General features: G+C 33.1%; 2 protein-coding genes and 1 pseudogene across 2 annotated transcripts; 1 reads left to right on the top strand and 2 right to left on the bottom strand.

Moving 5' to 3' along the window:
* Positions 1–5,337: 5,337 nt before the first annotated feature.
* On the bottom strand, positions 5,338–7,259 carry LOC145969000 (uncharacterized). Its single transcript, XM_083094871.1, has 2 exons — positions 5,853–7,259; positions 5,338–5,801 (listed from the first exon to the last, which is right to left on the bottom strand). The coding sequence occupies exons 1-2, from the start codon at positions 7,183–7,185 to the stop codon at positions 5,338–5,340; spliced, it is 1,797 nt and encodes a 598-aa protein (XP_082950997.1). The 5' UTR covers positions 7,186–7,259.
* Positions 7,260–11,593: 4,334 nt separating this feature from the next.
* Positions 11,594–18,880, top strand: LOC145968083 (uncharacterized; annotated as a pseudogene).
* Positions 13,007–17,949, bottom strand: LOC145968084 (uncharacterized). The gene is made up of 6 exons (XM_083093323.1): positions 17,397–17,949; positions 17,077–17,262; positions 16,678–16,803; positions 16,532–16,594; positions 16,158–16,384; positions 13,007–13,369 (listed from the first exon to the last, which is right to left on the bottom strand). Exons 1-6 carry the CDS (start codon positions 17,495–17,497, stop codon positions 13,365–13,367), a joined length of 708 nt encoding a protein of 235 aa, XP_082949449.1. The 5' UTR covers positions 17,498–17,949; the 3' UTR covers positions 13,007–13,364.
* Positions 18,881–20,131: the final 1,251 nt, after the last annotated feature.

Genomic DNA, 20,131 nt, shown 5'->3' with positions numbered 1-20,131 from the left:
AGGTACATAATCTTATGCGTAAAAGGACCATCGCTAATACAGCCCCAGGTGACGACGGGCTAAAGGCCTTGTATCCGAAAATGTCACCAGATTTTACGGTTGCACGAGTAACAGAATATTTCAATATCTGTTTAAAAGAAGGCCGATTTCCTAAAAGATGGAAGAAGGCAATACTTGTATTGATACCTAAGGGTACACTAGATATCCATAACCACAAAGCGAGACCTATATGTCTCCTGAGTGAGTTGGGGAAATTACTGGAGCGAATTAAAGTAAACAGGATGGAAGACTGGATCCAGAACAATCCAGAATACGAACTTACGGATCTGCAATATGTATTCCGTAAGATGAGATCCACCTGTGACGCATTATATTATGTACAGAAGTATATACAAAATGCAAGACATGATGGTGACTTTGTGATAGCCACAAGTCTAGATTTAACAACGCTTTTAACTCCATAAAGTGGAGACATATAAGAGCAATGCTTAAAGACAGAAAGTTCCCTATATATATCAGGAGAATATTAAATGATTATCTATCTGATAGAAGTGTTGAATATCCTACCTGTGAGGGTAATACACAAATATGGATGGTTATGGCTGGAGTCCCTCAGGGCTCGGTCCTGGGCCCCACTTTGTGGAACCTGACATATGACTGGGCCCTGAGAGTGCCACTGGAGCGAGACACTGTAGTAATAGGGTATGCCGACGACACCCTAATCCTTACCAGGGCAACTAATATCAATGAGGGAATTGCCCGAATGAACCTGCAAATCAGTAAAACTCTTAAAAGAATTAGAGAACTAGAACTGCAGGTAGCAGAGACTAAGACAGAGATAGTGATATTCAGGAATAGGAAATGTAAATTACCGGACCCAGTTTATATACGAGTTGGACACGAACTGGTCCCGACGAAACGCTCCACGAAATACCTTGGAGTCTACCTGGACCAGAACTGGACGTTCAAGGAGCATGTTGACTACGTAGAGGAGAAAGCAATGAGAATATCCCAGCAATTGGGACGATTGATGCCCAACTTGAAGGGTCCCATGGAGAAGAACCGCAAACTGTATGCAAATACAGTTAGTTCTGTGATCCTGTATGGGGCGCCCATATGGAGCGAAGCAATCGGCACGTTTATCAAGCTGCGAAAACAATTGCAAAGAGTCCAGAGAACACTGGCTATACGAGTGATAGCAGGTTATCGCACAATTTCAGCAGACGCCGCTCTTCTGCTGGCCAGAATAGTACCAGTTGCGTTACAGGCTTCGTATCTACGGAGGGTCTTCCTAAGGATCCATGATCTGAAACAAACAGAAGAATGGAATAAAATAACGGAAAAGGAAATTAAGGAGGAAGAAAGAATACTCACAATGCGACAGTGGCAGATCTTTATTAGCGGTGAGAATGCGTTTGGAAAGCGCACGTGTGAAGCGATCAGACCACACATGAGCAAATGGATTGATAGACAACATGGAGAGTTAACATACCGTGTAACCCAAATACTAACGGGACACGGATGTTTCAACACATTTTTGTACCGAATAGGCAAAGAGAGAAGTCCAATCTGCTCCTTTTGTAATCAAGAAGAGGACTTTTCTGAACACACGGTACAGAGCTGTGTGAAATGGACGGAAGAGCGAGACTGTTTAATGAAGGAGTTAGGCCCCGATCTACATCTCACTACAATTATAGAGAAGATATGCGAAAGCCAGGAAATATGGAATGCCTTTGTACATTTTGCTGAAACAGTCATGCGTTCAAAGGAAGAAGAAGAAAGACTTCGCGAACAGCAACGAAGGAACAGAGATGGAGAAAACTCTAGTGAAGAAGATGATGTGGACGTTGAAAATGCTTAGCTATATACTTACCTGGTTATGTACTCATCTATGTACTTACTTACCCGAACATGTGTAAGCCAAGCATGTTCGATGATCTCGGCCGGAAACTTCTTTCTGGCTGAGCCGGAACCTGAAATTAAAACAAACATACACATACACATGTACACGTACACACGCACATACACACGCACATACACACACAGATATACAGACATGCAAATATGTATACAGGCACACATAACAAACATAAACAGGCTCTTAGATGGCAGGAAGGAAGAGTAACAGTTGGTGTGATATGCACATTGTGTGCTTGAGTACTTACCTTACATGTACCCTATACTTACCTATGAAGACAAGAAGCAGACAGGTTCTCAGACAATGAGACAAATTAGTTGGAGTCTGGAGTAGAAATCTACGACGACATAGGCCCACAAACAACATTACACTTAAACATGATGTATTGGGGGTCATAGGGGGGGGTTAAAGGTGTGGGGGGAAGGGAGGATCAAGGGGAAGAAAGGTTTGGGGTGGGGTAGGGGGAAATCATTCACTCATTTAACTGACACGCGCACACTGACACCAATATGCATACAGGGACATGATATACACGGGGCCATTGGTAGGGTGGTGGGTTCGGGGGAAGGAGAGGTGTGGGGGGTAGGGTGGGGTTAATGGGGATAGGGGGTGGGGTATCATCATTCACGCATCTCATTTACACTTACACGTATACAAGCACACACACACACACACACACGCATAAACACACATGCATGCACTTCACTCACACATAATGACCCACACACACACATACACACACACATACATACATACATACATACACACAAGACCAAGGAAGCCCGACATGGACGGGGGCGAAAGCCCAATTGGCAAGGTCTCCCGGGCGGGTAATGCGGAAGCGGGTACTGCCCGGGAGACTCGCCTTTACAGGACGGACGCACAGAGAGGAGTTTTTAGTGGGTAGGGGCCGCTAAATAGGCCGAGTCCCACACTACTCCGGCCTACGGAGGCCGGAGTGTGCGTGAGAAGCATTTTCTCCTCTCTCGTTAAAAAAAAAAAAATAAAAAAAGATAGCTCCCTTTGTTCCCTTTTATCCGAGTCGTTTTCCTTCAAACGTTGATCCTGAAAAGTTATGAGGGTAGAACTTTTAAAATGGGACACCCTTGTACATATATATTTCTTGAATGGCACACATATCACACCTTGTATATCACACGGTATTTATTTACACGCGTTATCATGCGATTGTCTTTCTTCTCCTTTGTAAGAGGGACATGACAGGACATTTTGAGAGCAGTCTCAGTCGCTTGTGGTTATTGTATGCACATCTCTGTACAGCCTCTTTGAAGTAGATTCATGTAAATCTTCGAATGAAATAAAGTTGCAATCGAGATTTATAGTGTGAATATTAATTAGCAAACTGAGAAAATGAAGAGCTGGGTATGGCAGTATTGCTTGAAATCTATTGACGGCTAGTCAGCAACTTGCGAAATATGTGATACCGTACTTCGAACACATAATTCTACAAGCACTTTAATAGATCATTTTAAAAAAATTCATTCTTTAAGGCTCCGGAGTACTCACCGTGAAACTCTGAGTTGACGGTGGCGACATAAGAGAATGCGGTAGGAATAAGAACTATATGCAACGACTTACCAGTGATCATATGGTAAGTCGTTACATACAGTTCTTTTATAATAATAGGTGCTTTCCATTTATATCAAAACTCAGATAAATCTCACTTCTGTCTTTTTTTAACATGAATGTTGAAGAAAAACAGAAGTGATATTTATCTGAGTTTCGATGTAAATGGAAAGCACCTAATGACAGAGATAATGATGATAATATATAGTTAGTAAATAAATTAACATTAAAAATTTTAAACCAAAAAAAATTTTCTTATATTTTCGAGCGCATCGAAGCTTATAATAAATATAATATTATATATCTTATATTATATATATAATAATAATATATATGTAATTAATAATAATTATATATCTTATATAATACTACAATTTTCGTATTATATGTCATCTTGTTATAAAAAATAAATTTTTTTATTGCGCATTTTATCGTAAGTAGGAAAATAATTTTAATGAGACTTTTGTGATTAAAATGATACCAAACACAATATGAATCGGATAATTTTTAATTACATGAATATTTTTATTATTTATGTAATTAAAAATAATCCGATTTATGTCGTATTTGGTGTCATTTTAATCGTAAAAATCTCATTACTCCATTACAATTATTTTCGGATCAATAAAATGCGAAATGTAAAAATTGTATTTTCTGCGGAAAGATGAAATATGATACGAAAGACTGGAGATAAAGGAAGGCTCGCGAACGAGACTTCGTAACTCTTTCATGTTGTTCATCTCGCTTACTCCTTACTTGGTCTCTCCCTCTCTTTCGACGACTCACCAGTCTCGCGAAGATCTTATCTTATCTATAATATAAACATTTTAGAAAATAAAAATTGAAACTTTTATTTCGCATTTTATCGGTTTGAAAATAATTTTAATGGATTAATGAGAATTTTCTGATTACAATGACATCAAACACGACATAAATCGGATGATTTTTAATTAATCAATAATCAAAATATTAATTATTTATGTAATTAAAATTATCCGATTCATATTGTGTTTGGTGTCATTTTAATCATAAAAATCTCATAAAAATTACTTTCAAAAAATGCGCAATAAAAAAATTGTATTTTTTATAATAAGATGACATATAATACGAAAATTGTAGTATTTTCGACAATCTTACAACATCTTGCCACAAATGTTTATTTATCTAAAAACAAATTAATTTGTTTTTAGAGAAATAAATATTTCGTGGTAAAATTACATAAAAAATATAATTGAAAAAAACGAAAAAAATTGGAGAGACGGAAACCGAATCCTACTGGATAGTAGACATCCTACTGTACATACGGATTGCAATCATATCTACCCATTAGAGAATTGATAATTTCAACTCTAACGGCAAGATATAAATGCACCCATATGTATATATGGGTAATTAGCACGAGTCATTCTATATTTTTTCATTTTAGATTTTCACTGCGCTCAACGCAGAATGCAAGTAGATAAGCGGAATTGCACATACATTTCATTTGTCTATGGTTAACTGCGCCCAGCGCAGAATGCATTTTGATATTAATACTCACTGCGCCCAGCGCAGAATGCATTATTTTGACGGTAATCACTGCGCCTAGCGCAGAATGCATTATTTTAACAGTAATCACTGCGCCCAGCGCAGAATGCATTATTTTGACAGTAATCACTGCGCCCAGCGCAGAATGCATTATTTTGACAGTAATCACTGCGCCCAGCGCAGAATGCATTATTTTGACAGTAATCACTGCGCCCAGCGCAGAATGCATTGTCATATATTTATTCCTTTTTCTAATGCAATGCTTATGTGTGTATCTGTCTTTTTTTCAATATTTCCACGTAAATCTATTTCTTCACCTTTTCTTTTTCCATCATTTTTTGTCTTTTTGCTTCAATTATATAATCTGGGTCACGAATTGCCATATTTCTTTCCAGTCTTGGATCAAGTAATTCTGGTAAAACACAGTCTTCATAAAATTGCACCAGTTTATTAACCATATTTTCTGACCAGAAAATATCATCACGTTTAATTTGTTCCATTTTTAATCCAAATGGTGTCCATAATGCGAAGATGCAGTATTCTCGTTGTGTAATATGTAATTGTCCTTGTATTTGATAATAGTAAACGTGACTGCGTTTCATTTCTTTATCTGTTCCATTCTTATATAACGATTGCAGATTCGACATATTTGCTGCAATCGCATCTTCTGGTGTTAACAATCGTGCTGCAAAAGGACATTTTATTTCTACAATTCCATTATCTCCTATTAATCCATCTGGCGAAGCGCCTAAAAATGGTATTTCTTTATCTATAAATAATCCGCAACGTTTAATGTTAATATTCAGTGCACTTTCGATACTTTTGCGTGCAATATCCTCGTATTTTGTCCCGTGTTCCACTGATTCCACATTTAATTGTTGTGGATATATTATTGATTTAACTCTTGACACGCAAGAAGTACTTTTTCTCATTTTACATATATGTCCAAAGTGAGAAGCGGTTATTATTTTTGTGCGATAATATCGCCAAATGCCGTTTGCTGCTTGTTCTTTAGTTTCTTCTTCTATTGCTACTCGCTTTAATTGCCAATCTCGTAGCATATGCATGTGTTGCGCTTTTCTTAATTCAATTTCGGCTGATGTTGCATCAGGTTTATCAGCCTGCGGCCCATAATCTTTGTCACCTATTGCACGTTTTACGTAACGTTGCGGTATTGATCGTTTTCTCATGTCATGTGCACTTGTTTTTTTCTTATCTTCTAAATGCACTGCTATTTCCCCTGGTTTTGTTCCCAGAACATTACTTAAATGACTTATAGGCTTGCCAGTGTTAAATGTGACTGCTGCAGCATTACAACGCGTTTCATACGATCCTCTTAGACCATAATTAACTCTTTTTCCACCAGTACATTTTGCTATTACAGAGTTAAAAGTTTCTACTCTATTACTGTCTTTATTTTGTAATAAACTTTTGGCATTCCAACTTATATATTTTAATGCATTTTGAAGCTTTTCATATAGTCCACATCTTTTTAATTCTGGAATATAATTTTCTTCGTTTTCTTTTTGCGATCCATCGCAGAAATATCCTATTCTTGCACATCCATTATGTTCACCAAAAACGTGATTTATTATATTATCCACGTCTATTTTGAGAGCTTTAATTTTTTCTTGCATTGTACTCTCCTCCTCCAAACGATATTCTACAGCTTTCGTTACAGCTGTTCTAATTCGAAGTATCCGATTACCAATTACATTTCTTAATTTGCCAAAACGTCCTTTTGTCTTTGCTATTTCCTTTATTTTTGATGCCAAGTTGCGCAATAAATGATTTCGACATTCTATTTTTTCTATAAAAACATTAGGATATGGATTTGCTTGTATTATTTTTTTATATACACTGCTATCTCCGTCTGCTATAAATGTGGAATAAATTAGTCCGCCCTTTTCTATGCTTCTCTTAAATCCTTCTACAATCGCTTCTGCTTCCATGCTTGTTGAACTACAATCTCTACCCCAATTTTTATAACATTTATGATTTACAGGTTCTTTTTTAAGCTTCTCTGCTGTAACACAAACTGCACAGTATTTATTTTTTACAGACATGTGTAGTACTTTGCCTGTTCGTGCACCAATTATTGTGCCTACACCTGATAAAGAATCATACCGTCCTGTTCTGTATGATCTTTTCATCCAGCTTCCGTCACCTTTTACTGCTATATGTGGTATTCCATTTATTATTTCATTGCGTTGTAATGCCAAATCACGTTCTTCATTCGCAGCAGCATTCATGCTTTCTTCTGCAATTTTTGCAAATGCTTCAGCAGCAATTTCATGGGCCTTTTCATAAGTTTTTTTTGTCATGCACTTAATATTCATAGCAGCGCAACTTTCTTGTAACTGTGTATATCCTGTACCAGTTAGTATTGCGCCAGCCACTGCCCCTATATTTACATGTAGACTTTTGTCAGGGGGCGGCTCACTCCAGACGAAGTTTTCAAAATTGCACATTCGGCATTTGAAAAAGAATTTATTTTTTAGTCCATACGCTCGGGCACCAATAAATATTAAGTCACGAAAACTACATTCTATTCCATGACTATGGTTATCAAATTTTTCATGTAACTGTTCAAAAAGATAGACAAAATCTACGATACATTTTCCTGGCATACTGTTACTTTCTAGGCGGTATGCATCTATATTGTTATCTGTTATTAAAGTGTCACTTTCTTCAATCTCACTGTCCTCTAATATTTTTCCCAATTCATTATCACTTAATGTATGTGTCGTTATTTCCTTATCTGTATCTATTTCGAGACCCATTGCAGCTAATTTGCCATGCATAATTCTATCATCATCGTGAAAAGTTAGCTCATCACTATCTAATGTGTCATTGTGCTCTTGTGTCAATTTTTCCTCATCTATATTTATTTCGATATCCATTGCAGCTAAATTATCATGCATAATTACATCATCCTGAAAAGTATGCTTATTTTGATCTACTTGCATTATTTCTTTATTTAATACATTAATTCCTTTATTCAATATAACTATTTTTTTCAATTTTTCTTTTCTCCTATAAATTAATGAGATGAGTTGATGAGAATAATGCGCGAATGTTTCAAATCAATAAAACGTTTGCATAAAGTTTTTTATAATAATTAAATTGCAATATAATAATTTATATCATAATATAATGTTGCGATATAATTATTAGGTGTTTACCGCAAGAAACTTTTTTTCGTTGTTATATATATATATATAAATTTAATGAGCTTTTTTTATAGTATAGTACTTTAGTATAGGAGTACTGCAGTGTAGCAAAAAGATGAAACGCTCAACCGTTTTTGAGAACATTTATTTAATAAATACAGCATTCCTTATGTATCAGTAACTTTGCACCATTCACCATGAAGGCAGCGTAGCGCGAGCACTTGAATCCGAAAGTATCACGCTGCGAACTAGGGTTTGATCCCTATTTCCGATCTTTTTTCCAATTTTTTTTAAATATAATTGGGCCACAAATTGTGTTTATTGATTTAAAAACGAATTAATGTTTAATTATATAAAATTATTTTGACTAACACAATTCTTTTAAGAATAAAACAATGAAAAAAAATAAATAATACCAAAAAATCAACAAAAAATATAAACAAATAACAAAAATAAAGTAATATGAAATAATTTTGTTTTGAACCAATAAAATATATATGTAATTTTGTTTAAAATAAATAAAATACATTATAAATAAGAAAAGTTGTTTTACTCTTTTGAAAACAGCATATTTGTTACTAAAATTTATTTTTTTTTTAATAAATAAACATTAATTTTGTTTTTAATAAATAACCATAATTTGTGACCCAATTACATGCAACATAAGACATAAAAACAAACATTTAAAAAATTTGAAAAAAAATTGAACAGATTGGAATCGAACCCTAGTTCGCAGCGTGATACTTTCGGACTTAAGTGCACGTGCAATGCCGTCTTCATACTGAATAGTGCAGAGTCAACGGGAGATAAGGAGTGCTATATTTATTAAATAAATTTTCTACAAAATGTCTGACAATGAGCTTTGCGCTCTATCGCTTCACTCGGGTACGCCTCTAATAAAGTACTCAGTGCCGTAACTAGCCTGCATTGCGCCCGGTGCGAGTTTAACAGTTTACGTCTCTCTTGCCAAATATTTATAATAAAAAACAAACTTTTCAACTAAAAAGGAACATTTATTTGTTGTAAATAAATACATTTATTATTTATTTTTTTATTTTATTATAATGACTGCTCATTTCTACCTAAAGTTTGCGCCCGGTGCGGGGGTACTGATGGTACCGCCCTAGTTACGGTACTGACAGTACTATATTATAAAAAAAGTTAATCAAAATCCGTGATACCAAGATTAATTACCGTGATTGATGTACACTGGCTTTCATTACTTTGGCTATATGACGAACAGTGTGCACGGTAATTTTTCTATTTGCTTTTCTATTAATAAAATAATGTTACCTTTTATTTATTGACGATTTTCGTCTGCTTAGCCGCTTGCATGATAATCGGTACTTTTTTGTATTGCGCCTCCTTCCATAAATTCGTTCATTATCTTCGTCGTACATTTTCTCACTAATTTCACGCGTTTCCATAATATCAATAATATTATGAAAGTAACGAAAACTTGAGCTGTCTATTAGATCGCTCGATTGTTGAAGTACTTAGCGCACAAAGATGTAATAAGATATCGCGCGCGACGAAAACAAACAACTAGTGAAGAAGGCGGCGAGAAGCGGCGAGTATGTGTGTGTGTATATTATACAATGTATAGAATTTAGTGTAAACCAGTCGATGCTTTACTGCGGTGCAAACAACATGTGAATGGTGAATGTCAACAAAATTCTGTGCGAGCAAAAATTTTGTATTCTGAACGATATCCTAATCGCATTCTGCCTTCAAACATTTAAAAATGTGTGCGATAAACTTAGACAAACCGGTAGTTTAAATAATCGTAAAAGTGAACGTGAAAAAAGAGTAACCCATGAAGGGAATGAAGTTGGTGTCCTCGCAATGGTTGCTCGAAATCCTCACGTTAGTTCGCGACAAATTGAACGAGAATCTGGTGTTAGTAAGAGGAGCGTACTCCGCATTTTGCATCGTTACAAATTCCATCCATATCATCTTAGCCTTCACCAAGAATTGCATGGGATGGACTTTGTGAATCATGTTAGATTTTGTCAATGGGCTCAACAACAGATTCGAAACAATGAATCATTTTTCGAACCGTCTTATTCACTGATGAGGCAACCTTCACTAATCACGGGAACGTTAATTTGCATAACATGCATATGTGGGCAGTGAAAAATCCTCATTGACTGCGGCAGGTCGAACATCAGAGACAATGGTCTTTAAATGTATGGTGCGGTATCATAGGCGACAAAATTATTGGTCCTTATTTTATTGACGGATATCTAAATGGCAATAGCTACGCTAATTTTCTAGAGCATTTTCTAGGTCCTTTGTTAGAAGATTTGCCTTTAATTACACGACGAACAATGTGGTACCAGCACGATGGATGCCCAGCTCATTTTTCATTGGTTGCGAGAAATAAACTGAATGAAAAATTTACAAATCGCTGGATTGGACGTGGGGGTCGTGTAGCGTGGCCAGCTCGTTCGCCAAACTTGACACCACTAGATTTCTTTTTATGGGGAACCCTAAAGAACATGGTCTATAAAGAAGAACCAACTACACCTCAAGCCATGCAACAACAGATTATTACAGCCTGTACATTAATAACTCCTGACGTTATTAAAAGAGCAAGCCAATCAATAATCGGAAGAATCCAGTCTTGCATCGATAATAATGGCCATCACTTCGAACATCTTTTGTAAAGATCACTGCTGAAAGATATCTGAGCAAGTTCTCAGGATAAACTAGACTTGAAAATGGGTTGAAATAAGATTAAAATGAAATGAAAATAAAAGTCAGTCAATCATGCACAATGTATCCGTTCGAACAGCTTTTGTAAACGTAAATTTCATTTAATAATAAAAATGTATTTCTATCGATTTTTCTTTACTTTAAATCTTGTTCAATGATCTTGTGTCGTGAGTTCTGAACTTGTTTCGAGTTCCTCTATCATATTATGGAAAAAAAACATATCGGATCCATTTAAGGGGTAAGGCCACTGTAGAATTTTCAAAAAATCGATTTTTTTTTTGCTTAAAAGAAACTTTGAACCTTCTAGAATATAAAACAAAAAGAGTTATTCATGAAAAAATTTTTTTTCCCTTGAAATTTCCCGCTTTCCCCGAGCGCCTCGAGCGCCCCTAATACGACTATGGGCGTTGAGCCACTTACCTGCTCGGAAAGTACGAACTAATCCCTTACCCATGGATTTCTAACTTCTCTAATACACTAATAGATGTCTCTAGAAACTATGTTTACTATATTTGAGAAATTTTCAAGCAAAAGTACGTTAGTATAGCGTCAGTAAACGGTCGAGAAAGATATAATTTGCTCGCTGCTCTTCGTTCATCCAGTCGTTTTTTTGTGTGTCGCACTGATTTTTTACTGTTTATGTTATAGCTTAAAATATATATAAGTTAAAATGAGTGATAAGAAGGTGTATTCGGGAAGAAAAGGTACAAAAACATCATATCCAACGCGACATCGTAAGCAAGCGTCAAAACGACCATTGAATAGATTTGAAGCAGAAAGCGATACCGAAGGAGTGAGCGCTTCTGCCAAGAAATTGAAAGTTTATAATGAAAATTTTGATGTTGATTACGGATTTGGATATAGAATCATAAATTTTTTATTGGTGTTTTCGACTATTGCTCAACACGTGAAGTGTAAAACGTATAGCTCGGACATAACCTTTCAAGAAAGAAGCCCACGTGGTCTCGGTTTTAAAATAGTTATCGTTTGTCCGAATTGCCCAGAAGTCGAAATTCCAAGTAGTAAATATATTAATAATGCTTATGAAATTAACAGACGAATAGTGCTGGCTATGCGACTACTGGGCATAGGACTACATGGTATCATAAAGTTTTGCGCTTTCATGGAATTGCCACGCCCCATCTTTCATTCTTTTTATGACCGTATTGTAAGTATGATTTCAATTGCAACAACCACTGTTCGAGACGCTTCTATGAAGAAAGCAGCAGAAGAAGAAAAAAGAAAAAGTGAGGAGAACGGCCAACTCGATGGAATAACGGTTTCGGGTGACGGTTCTTGGCGGAAGCGTGGCTTTTCGTCGCTCTCCGGAGTAACTTCGTTGATCGGATGGTATACGGGCAAAGTCATCGACGTTCAAGTAAAGTGCAAGTATTGTAAGGGCTGTGAGAGCTGGAAAAGTAAAGAGGGTACAGCCGAATATGAACAGTGGTATGCTAATCACATTAATGAATGTTAATCAAATCACGAAGGCTCATCTGCAAAGATGGAGTTAAACCACAGTATATACAGTAGCGCAACTCCCTGTCGGCACCTTTGAAGTTTGTGTAGCATAAAATAAAATGCGCATGCGCGAAGTCAGCGAGTATACTAGTACTGCCATCTGTACTTTCCTCTCATTCTCTCCTTTGGTTTTCGTTCTCTTTCTAACACATTATAATATGTAATATAAATTAAATTCAATAAAACTTGAATATATGTACATAAAGAAATTGTGAAAAATATAATACAAAATATATAATGCAAATATATATAAAAAATAGTATTTATGACATGATGTGAATATTAATTAACCATTTTATATGTCATATATAACTGATAGCAGAAAAGATATATACTCATAATACTCATATATAATTTATAATATATTTACATATTAATACTTATATATATAATTTTTAATATATTTATATATTAATTGTACATACATATATTCTATATATATATTCAAAAACTTAAAGTTAAAAAAAAAAAACATTTAGATTAAGACTACAATCACTTAAATTTTATTATATAAAATATATATATTTATGAGCAAAATGAATAAAAAAACAAGAAATATATATTTGTTAATAATATATATTTATTTATAAACAGTTGTATTTCGTTAAAAATATTTATTTCACAAACAGAAATAATCTTGAAACTAAACTTTTTCTCTCTCAAATCAATCATCTGACCATACCTCAGCTACTCGATCCACCTCAGCATGAATCAGAAAGAGAGAATGAGAGAGTAGAAGAATAGAAACAAGAAAGTGTTTTACATTCAATTAAAATACAAATGTGTGAAATACATTATAACATATGTCATATAAACATCAAACCTTAATGATATTAATAATACAAATTTAAATAATTTTATTGCCTTCTTCTATTTTCGATCCGCATGTGTATAAATGTCTTGATGTCAATCTAATATATTCAACCTAAATAAAAAATTTAACATTATAAGTATGTAAATAATTTAATACTATTATAAAATAATATAAGATTATATATATATATATAAGATTATATATATATATATATATATATATATATATAATATAATATATAATATATAAAATAAACAAACTTATTTAATTATAAAACATTTTTTTATATAACATAACACATAAACAAATGAAATATAACGCAAACATACAAAAAAATATAAAACACACACATGCAAATAGCATGTTCATATAAAGAATAAATTAAATAAGTAACATGCAATAAAATCACGCTCATGCAAATCACGCTCATGCAAATCACGCTCATGCAAATCACGCTCATGCAAATAATAGAATAAAATATATAATATAATATATACAATAATAGAATATATAAAATATGTAATATATAGAATATATAATATATAATATATATAATAATAGAATATATAAAATATGTAATATATAGAATATATAATATATAATATATATAATAATAGAATATAACAGAGTTAATGTAATAGAAGATAGAATGACAGAAAAAATTACGGCATGAAGTTATAAAAATGTAAGTACATAAATATATATGAAACTGCACATGTAATATGTAAAATTCTGAAATGCAATATTAATGCAATGTTAAAAAAAGCTGAAAGTTAAAATCACACACAATGAATGTTAATGAACAAACTTAACATTATAATAAAACGCAATTAATAAGCAAAATAAATATATAAAACGCAAGCAACATAAATTTTAACCATAAAAATAAGACTGTATAGATTCGAATATAGTTAAATATAACAAATTTATAAATGTGAAACATTTAAAAGTTTCCTATTCTTTCTACTAATACTTTTGCATGCTTTATTATGTTGAGATAGTGTAAAATAAATACGCATGCGTAAAAATAATTTTATCAAAAAAATTGTAGGAAAATCTGGGCATGGCGGTTCAAAAACTATATTCTGTGCCAACTGAAAAAGATAATTGCCAATATTTCTCTTAAAACAATTATTTTCAAAATTTTTTACAAATAATTCTTCTAATTGATGTATATAAAAACAGAAATTATTACTTGGCATGTGTAAATTTCCGTATAAATTATTTTCATCGCTAGAATAAGCTCGAAAAGAACAATATAGAGCAGTATCGCCTAAGACAGTCTTATTTTCATTTACATATACCATACATGCATTACATGAATGAATTTCTGTACATCTTTTAATTAAAAATCCACATACATATGTAAATGCATTTTTTTCTGGCAGATCCATGGAGTAATAATCATGACTTGGGATATCTAAAATTTTACATGGCAAAGATGTAGTAAAATTTGGAGTATGATTAGCACAACTTGCTTTTTTAATGAAAGTTAACATTTGGTCATTATCTTGAGCACAATTTTGATTTTCTGAGTGCTGTAAAAATTTCATACTAAGTAATTTTTTAAAGGCACGTACAAATTGAATTGGAGTTGGATTCAAAGAATTACCACCTTGTTGCCTAATAGTACCAAAGAAATTTTCGACACAATCTTGATTAATTCTTCGTGTTTGAAGATAAGGAAAATTTAAATGTTTTAATGTATTCCATAATTGAATTATACTTGAAATTGTAATCTGCCAGCATTCAAAACATTTAATTTTTACAGTTGCATGTGAACCGTTAGTATTAATAATATTTATATGCTTAAACAAATTTAACATTTCTTTTAGGAATCTAATTTGTTTTTCGCTACCCGTGAAAACTTTTCCATATTCTTTTGGATTATTTAATGCAGATGAATTTAATATATCAAATAATTTATCTAATTTTTCAATAAAATCTATTGTGCCAAGTGCTTCATTTGAAAGAAAACCATAAGACATTTGCGTGCACATTCCTGCAGCTACCCGATTACTAAATACTTGAACAGCATATTTAACTTTCATTCGTTGAAAGGAATTCGGTTCAAGATGACATTTAGTTAAATTAGGAGCCATTTTTATCCATTGTTTACAATCTTTGTTATAAAAATCAACTACATGACTCCATGAAGCAATTTTATTATCAAATTGAAAGTTATATTTTAATAAATTATTACGGGTAGCTTTTATTAAATGAGGAGTATCAAAAATATAAATTACTTCCTCCTCATTAACTAAAAAAGTTGAATTTTCTCTCGAAATTCCTAATTCACGGGATAACTGTATAAAATTAGATCCCATATCTGTTATTAATGCATGCACAACAGCACCACAATTTCGCAACTTAATAATAATATTAAATATAATATTTTTTAAAACGACACTTTGACATGATGTTTCTACAAAACAAAAACAAACGGGAAATTTCCAATTTCCAGCAATGCTTCGTGCCATTATGACTAAAGCACCTTTCGCAGGCTGATGTGATTTTTCAATACCTGTATCTTGAAAGCCAATTATATCATCCTGCGATATATTATAAAATAAGTGAGCTTTCAAACTCATCTCATCAACGCACAATACACAATGTCTTTCCATTGGTGATAATGATTGCATTATTATACTTAATACTTCAAAAATTTTATCATTTATTCCAGGTACTATATTCCAAGATTGTGTAAATAATTGAAGAGAACGAACAGAAGGCAAAGCGAAACTTTTCAGCAATTCTCTATAAGTACGCGGACTTGAAAAAAATAATGATAATGCAAATTGCTTGAAATCGGAATCATATCTCCTTCCACGTTTGTTTTTGGTCAAAGCATTGATCTGCGCAGACAATAATTGTACAAAATGTCCCGAAAATAGCTTACCACCTAATCGTAGAATATTGTTGGCATCGCTGGTTCCTTCGTTGATTTCTTGATTTTCCGTTTGGCTCTTCTTCTGTTTTTCTTTTTTCAGTCGAAGCCGTCGAACCATTTGCCGCAACTTGTTGTTCTGCTTCTTCAATTTTAAAACTTGCATACGTAGTTTTCTTTTGCGAGGACTATCATCCAATGATTTCTTCTTCCCCGTACGCATGGTGTTAGATGTGCTTCTGCAAAATACACAAATGTATTTATATGTAATGTAAATTAGACATTGAAGAAAAAGAATTTGGCAAAAAATCCTTTGTGATATATATATATATATATATATGTATGTATATCGCAAAACTAATATTTTATGATAAAGAAAAACTTACTGTTTATCTTTGTCATCTATTTGGTCTTCTGTTTGGATGTCTACTTCCTTTGTTTGGACATTACTGAAAAATTTTATACAATTGGATTATTACATTATGTTATTTTCACTTGAAATAACAAGAATATTGTTTTTGATTATCATTACCTTTTGCTTCCTTCTTGTACTGCTGCTGTCTTTTCCACTTCTTCTATTTCATTTCTTGTTGCTTCTTGTTGCTTCTCCAATGTTGTAACACTTGATCCTTTTGTCCTTCCTTCTATTTCTGTATTTCTATAAAAGCAATATATATTATAATACTCTCTCTCTCTTTCTATATATATATATATATATATATATATATATATATATATATACATACATACATACATACACATATATATATATATATATATATATATATACATATATATATACATATATATATATATATATATATATATATGTATATACATACATACAGTTATCATAATATAACAAAATAATGTTATTATTAAAAATAAAATATTTAGAACAATTATATAAATTATATAAGTAAAACCTTACTCCTTTTGAAAAGCTGGACCAAAAAATATGGTAGGTACAGCATCTGGATGTAATCGAATGACAGCCTTTTTTATAAGCCACTTGTCCTCAAAATGCAAATGGCATAGTGTACAATTTTGGTATGCGTACTTTGGCCCTTTCAATTTCAAATCCATCCTTTTTGATGCCTGTATCCATTTCAACCACCTGTAAAGTGTAATGAAAATTCATAAATATAAAAGTATATATGTACATATTATTTACTTTAAAAATATGAAAATATACATATATATATAATTAAATTACATATTTTATAAATAATAATTAAAACATTATCATACCTGTCATATTCCTTTGGAAATCTAAAAAAGTGCCGTTTTTCTAGGTTGATGAAACCCATACATCCTGGTACTGCGCACCATTGTTTGGTTTTCTTGTCCATGTTTCCCTTAGGCCTTCCGGATCACCAAACAGCACCTGAAAAAGAAGCTAAGATCAAGGTGTAAAAATTTCCTAACAAGAGAATTGAAAACCTATATAAATAAATAGGTTAACTATCCTCTTCGGGAAAGCTTCTACACACAAATAATTCTTTCACTTCACCACTTCACCACTTCACCACTTCACCACTTCACCACTTCACCACTTCTCACTTAATTTGCACCTCTAATCACGTATTCTCACTTCACTCGCGTAATTCTTGCTGACAAATATTTATGCCGGCATTTAATACTGAGATCAGTGAGCATTTAAACTGTGATTTAAACACAGATGTGATTTTACCGCCAAGAAAGAGAAAGAGAGAGAGCGAAAATCAAAGGAGAGAGTGAGAGGAAAGTACAGATGGCAGTACTGGTATACTCGCTGACTTCGCGCATGCGCATTCCATTTTATGCTACACAAAATCGGGAGAGTTGCGCTACTGTATATACTGTGGTTAAACTCCGCGGTCGAAATGTTCGCGCGCTCTGAAGCTTTATACGGAATGAAATATGTCAATTACGTAGGTGATGGTGACAGTAAAACCTATAAAGGCATCGTAGATAGTCATCCTTACAATAACTGTGAAGTAAAAAAAAAAGAATGTATCGACCATGTGCAGAAGAGAATGGGGACTAGATTAAGAAATTTAAAAAAGAAAGTAAAAGGTCTTGGAGGAAAGGGAAAATTAACTGCAAAATTGATCGATCAGTTAACTATTTACTATGGCCTTTCAATACGTCGCAATCCGAGTTCAATAGAAAATATGAAAAACGACATCTGGGCAACCGTATATCATAAAATGTCCACCGACGAGCATCCGCAGCACGAGAAGTGCTCAGCAACTTGGTGTGATTGGAAGAAGGCACAAGCAGCGGGGACCTTAGATACTTTTCATCATAATCCGCAAATCTCAAAGGACGTTTTTAAAGCAATTAAGCCAATATATGAGGAACTGAGTCGCGATGAATTACTGAATCGTTGTTTGAGGGGTTAGACCCAAAATAACAACGAGAGCTTCAATGCGACGGTTTGGAGTTTGGCTCCCAAATCGTATTCCAGCGGTAAAAAAGTACTCGACATCGCTGTTAGTATCGCCGTGTGCTGGTTTAATGACGGAATGAAAAGTATTTTGCAAATTATGAAAGTGTTGAAGATGGATTTGGGTGTCCAATCATACAATTTTTGTTTGGAATCAGATGCTAAGCGTGTCAAATACGCCGAGCAGTCTTTAACCGACGCAACAAAAAAGGCGCGCTCTTCGCTTAAATCATCAAGAAAAGAAAATGAAGATGAAAACTTGAACTTGGAAGGGCAACTTTATGGTCCAGGGATTGCAGATTAATGGTAAAAAATTTTAAACACTTATATTTCTCATTTCTTCATGTCTAAAACTCGTTTTAAAACTTTAAACGCGTTTTTCTCAAAACACGGCTTTTCAAATCGGCACGCAGCAGAACTCCTTCAATTTTTAATATTTTCATTTGAAATTTTAACCACATCTTTAAAACAATATTATGCAGTGAAACACGTACGGAATTTTCAATAAATTAATTAGAAAATTTTTTATAAACAAATAAGTGACGTTTTTTTCGTCGAAAATTCGATTTTTTTGTTCAAATGCGTGCCAATTTAACAAAAATCAATATTTTCAAAATTCCGTACGTGTTTCACTAGCAATACTTATGTAGATTAAGAGAATATTTTTTATTTTGTTCCAGAAAAAAAATTACTCCAGTTGTGCTGCGTGCCGCGGAGCGCCTCAAAGTGAAGGTGCGTTGGAAAAACGACTGCAGCACCGCCATTTTGTAATATTTTTTAATAAAAATTTTTTTAATTGTACTTCAATATATAGCCAATAACATACTTAAACAGTTTTTTGCTACTACCTTTCCTTCTATCCTAAAAAAAATCATAAAAAAACCATTTTTTTTGGGCAGTTACAGTGGCCTTACCGCTTAAAAAAATGAAGATGACCTTGGTATCTCCGAAGCGCCTCCACTTGGACCAAAATTATTATCGCTATTATGATAGCCCCCTTCGTACCGTACAATTTTTGTTACACAAATCTTCCTCTGGGCCTTATAGATTCGAAGATATTTAAGGTCCTAATAGTTATTGCCCCACCCTGTATATATATATGTATATATATATATATAAAAGAAAACAATACATGTTATATATATATATATATATATATATATATATATATATATAACATGTATTGTTTTCTTTTTAGATTTTCTTTTTTTTGTTAGAGTATTCTTTAAATTAAAGTCCTGTAAATAAAACATTTAATAAACGACATGATTGAATTAGGAGATTGGAAAAAGAGCATGGAAGAAAAGATGAAAGAAGAAAGGACGAGGAAGAAAATGAGATGAGTGTAGAAGAAGAGACGACTAATGAAGACGAAGATAAAGAAAATGAAAGAAAAGAGAAGGAAAAGAAGAAGAAAAGAGGAGGAACAAAATTAAAGGAAAGAAATAAAAAGTATGTTAAATTTTAAATATATACAAAAAGTTTTAAAATTATTTCTATTTTGTAAATTTAATTTAATTTTTTAATTGCTACGTTTTCTGTGTACATATATGTA

This window comes from Camponotus vicinus, unplaced genomic scaffold (assembly GCF_025532165.1).
Source record: "Camponotus vicinus isolate PSW18456_S1 unplaced genomic scaffold, iyCamVici1.0 SCAF_3, whole genome shotgun sequence".
NCBI lineage: Eukaryota > Metazoa > Arthropoda > Insecta > Hymenoptera > Formicidae > Camponotus > Camponotus vicinus.
This window is presented reverse-complemented; position numbering and strand designations above follow the sequence as displayed.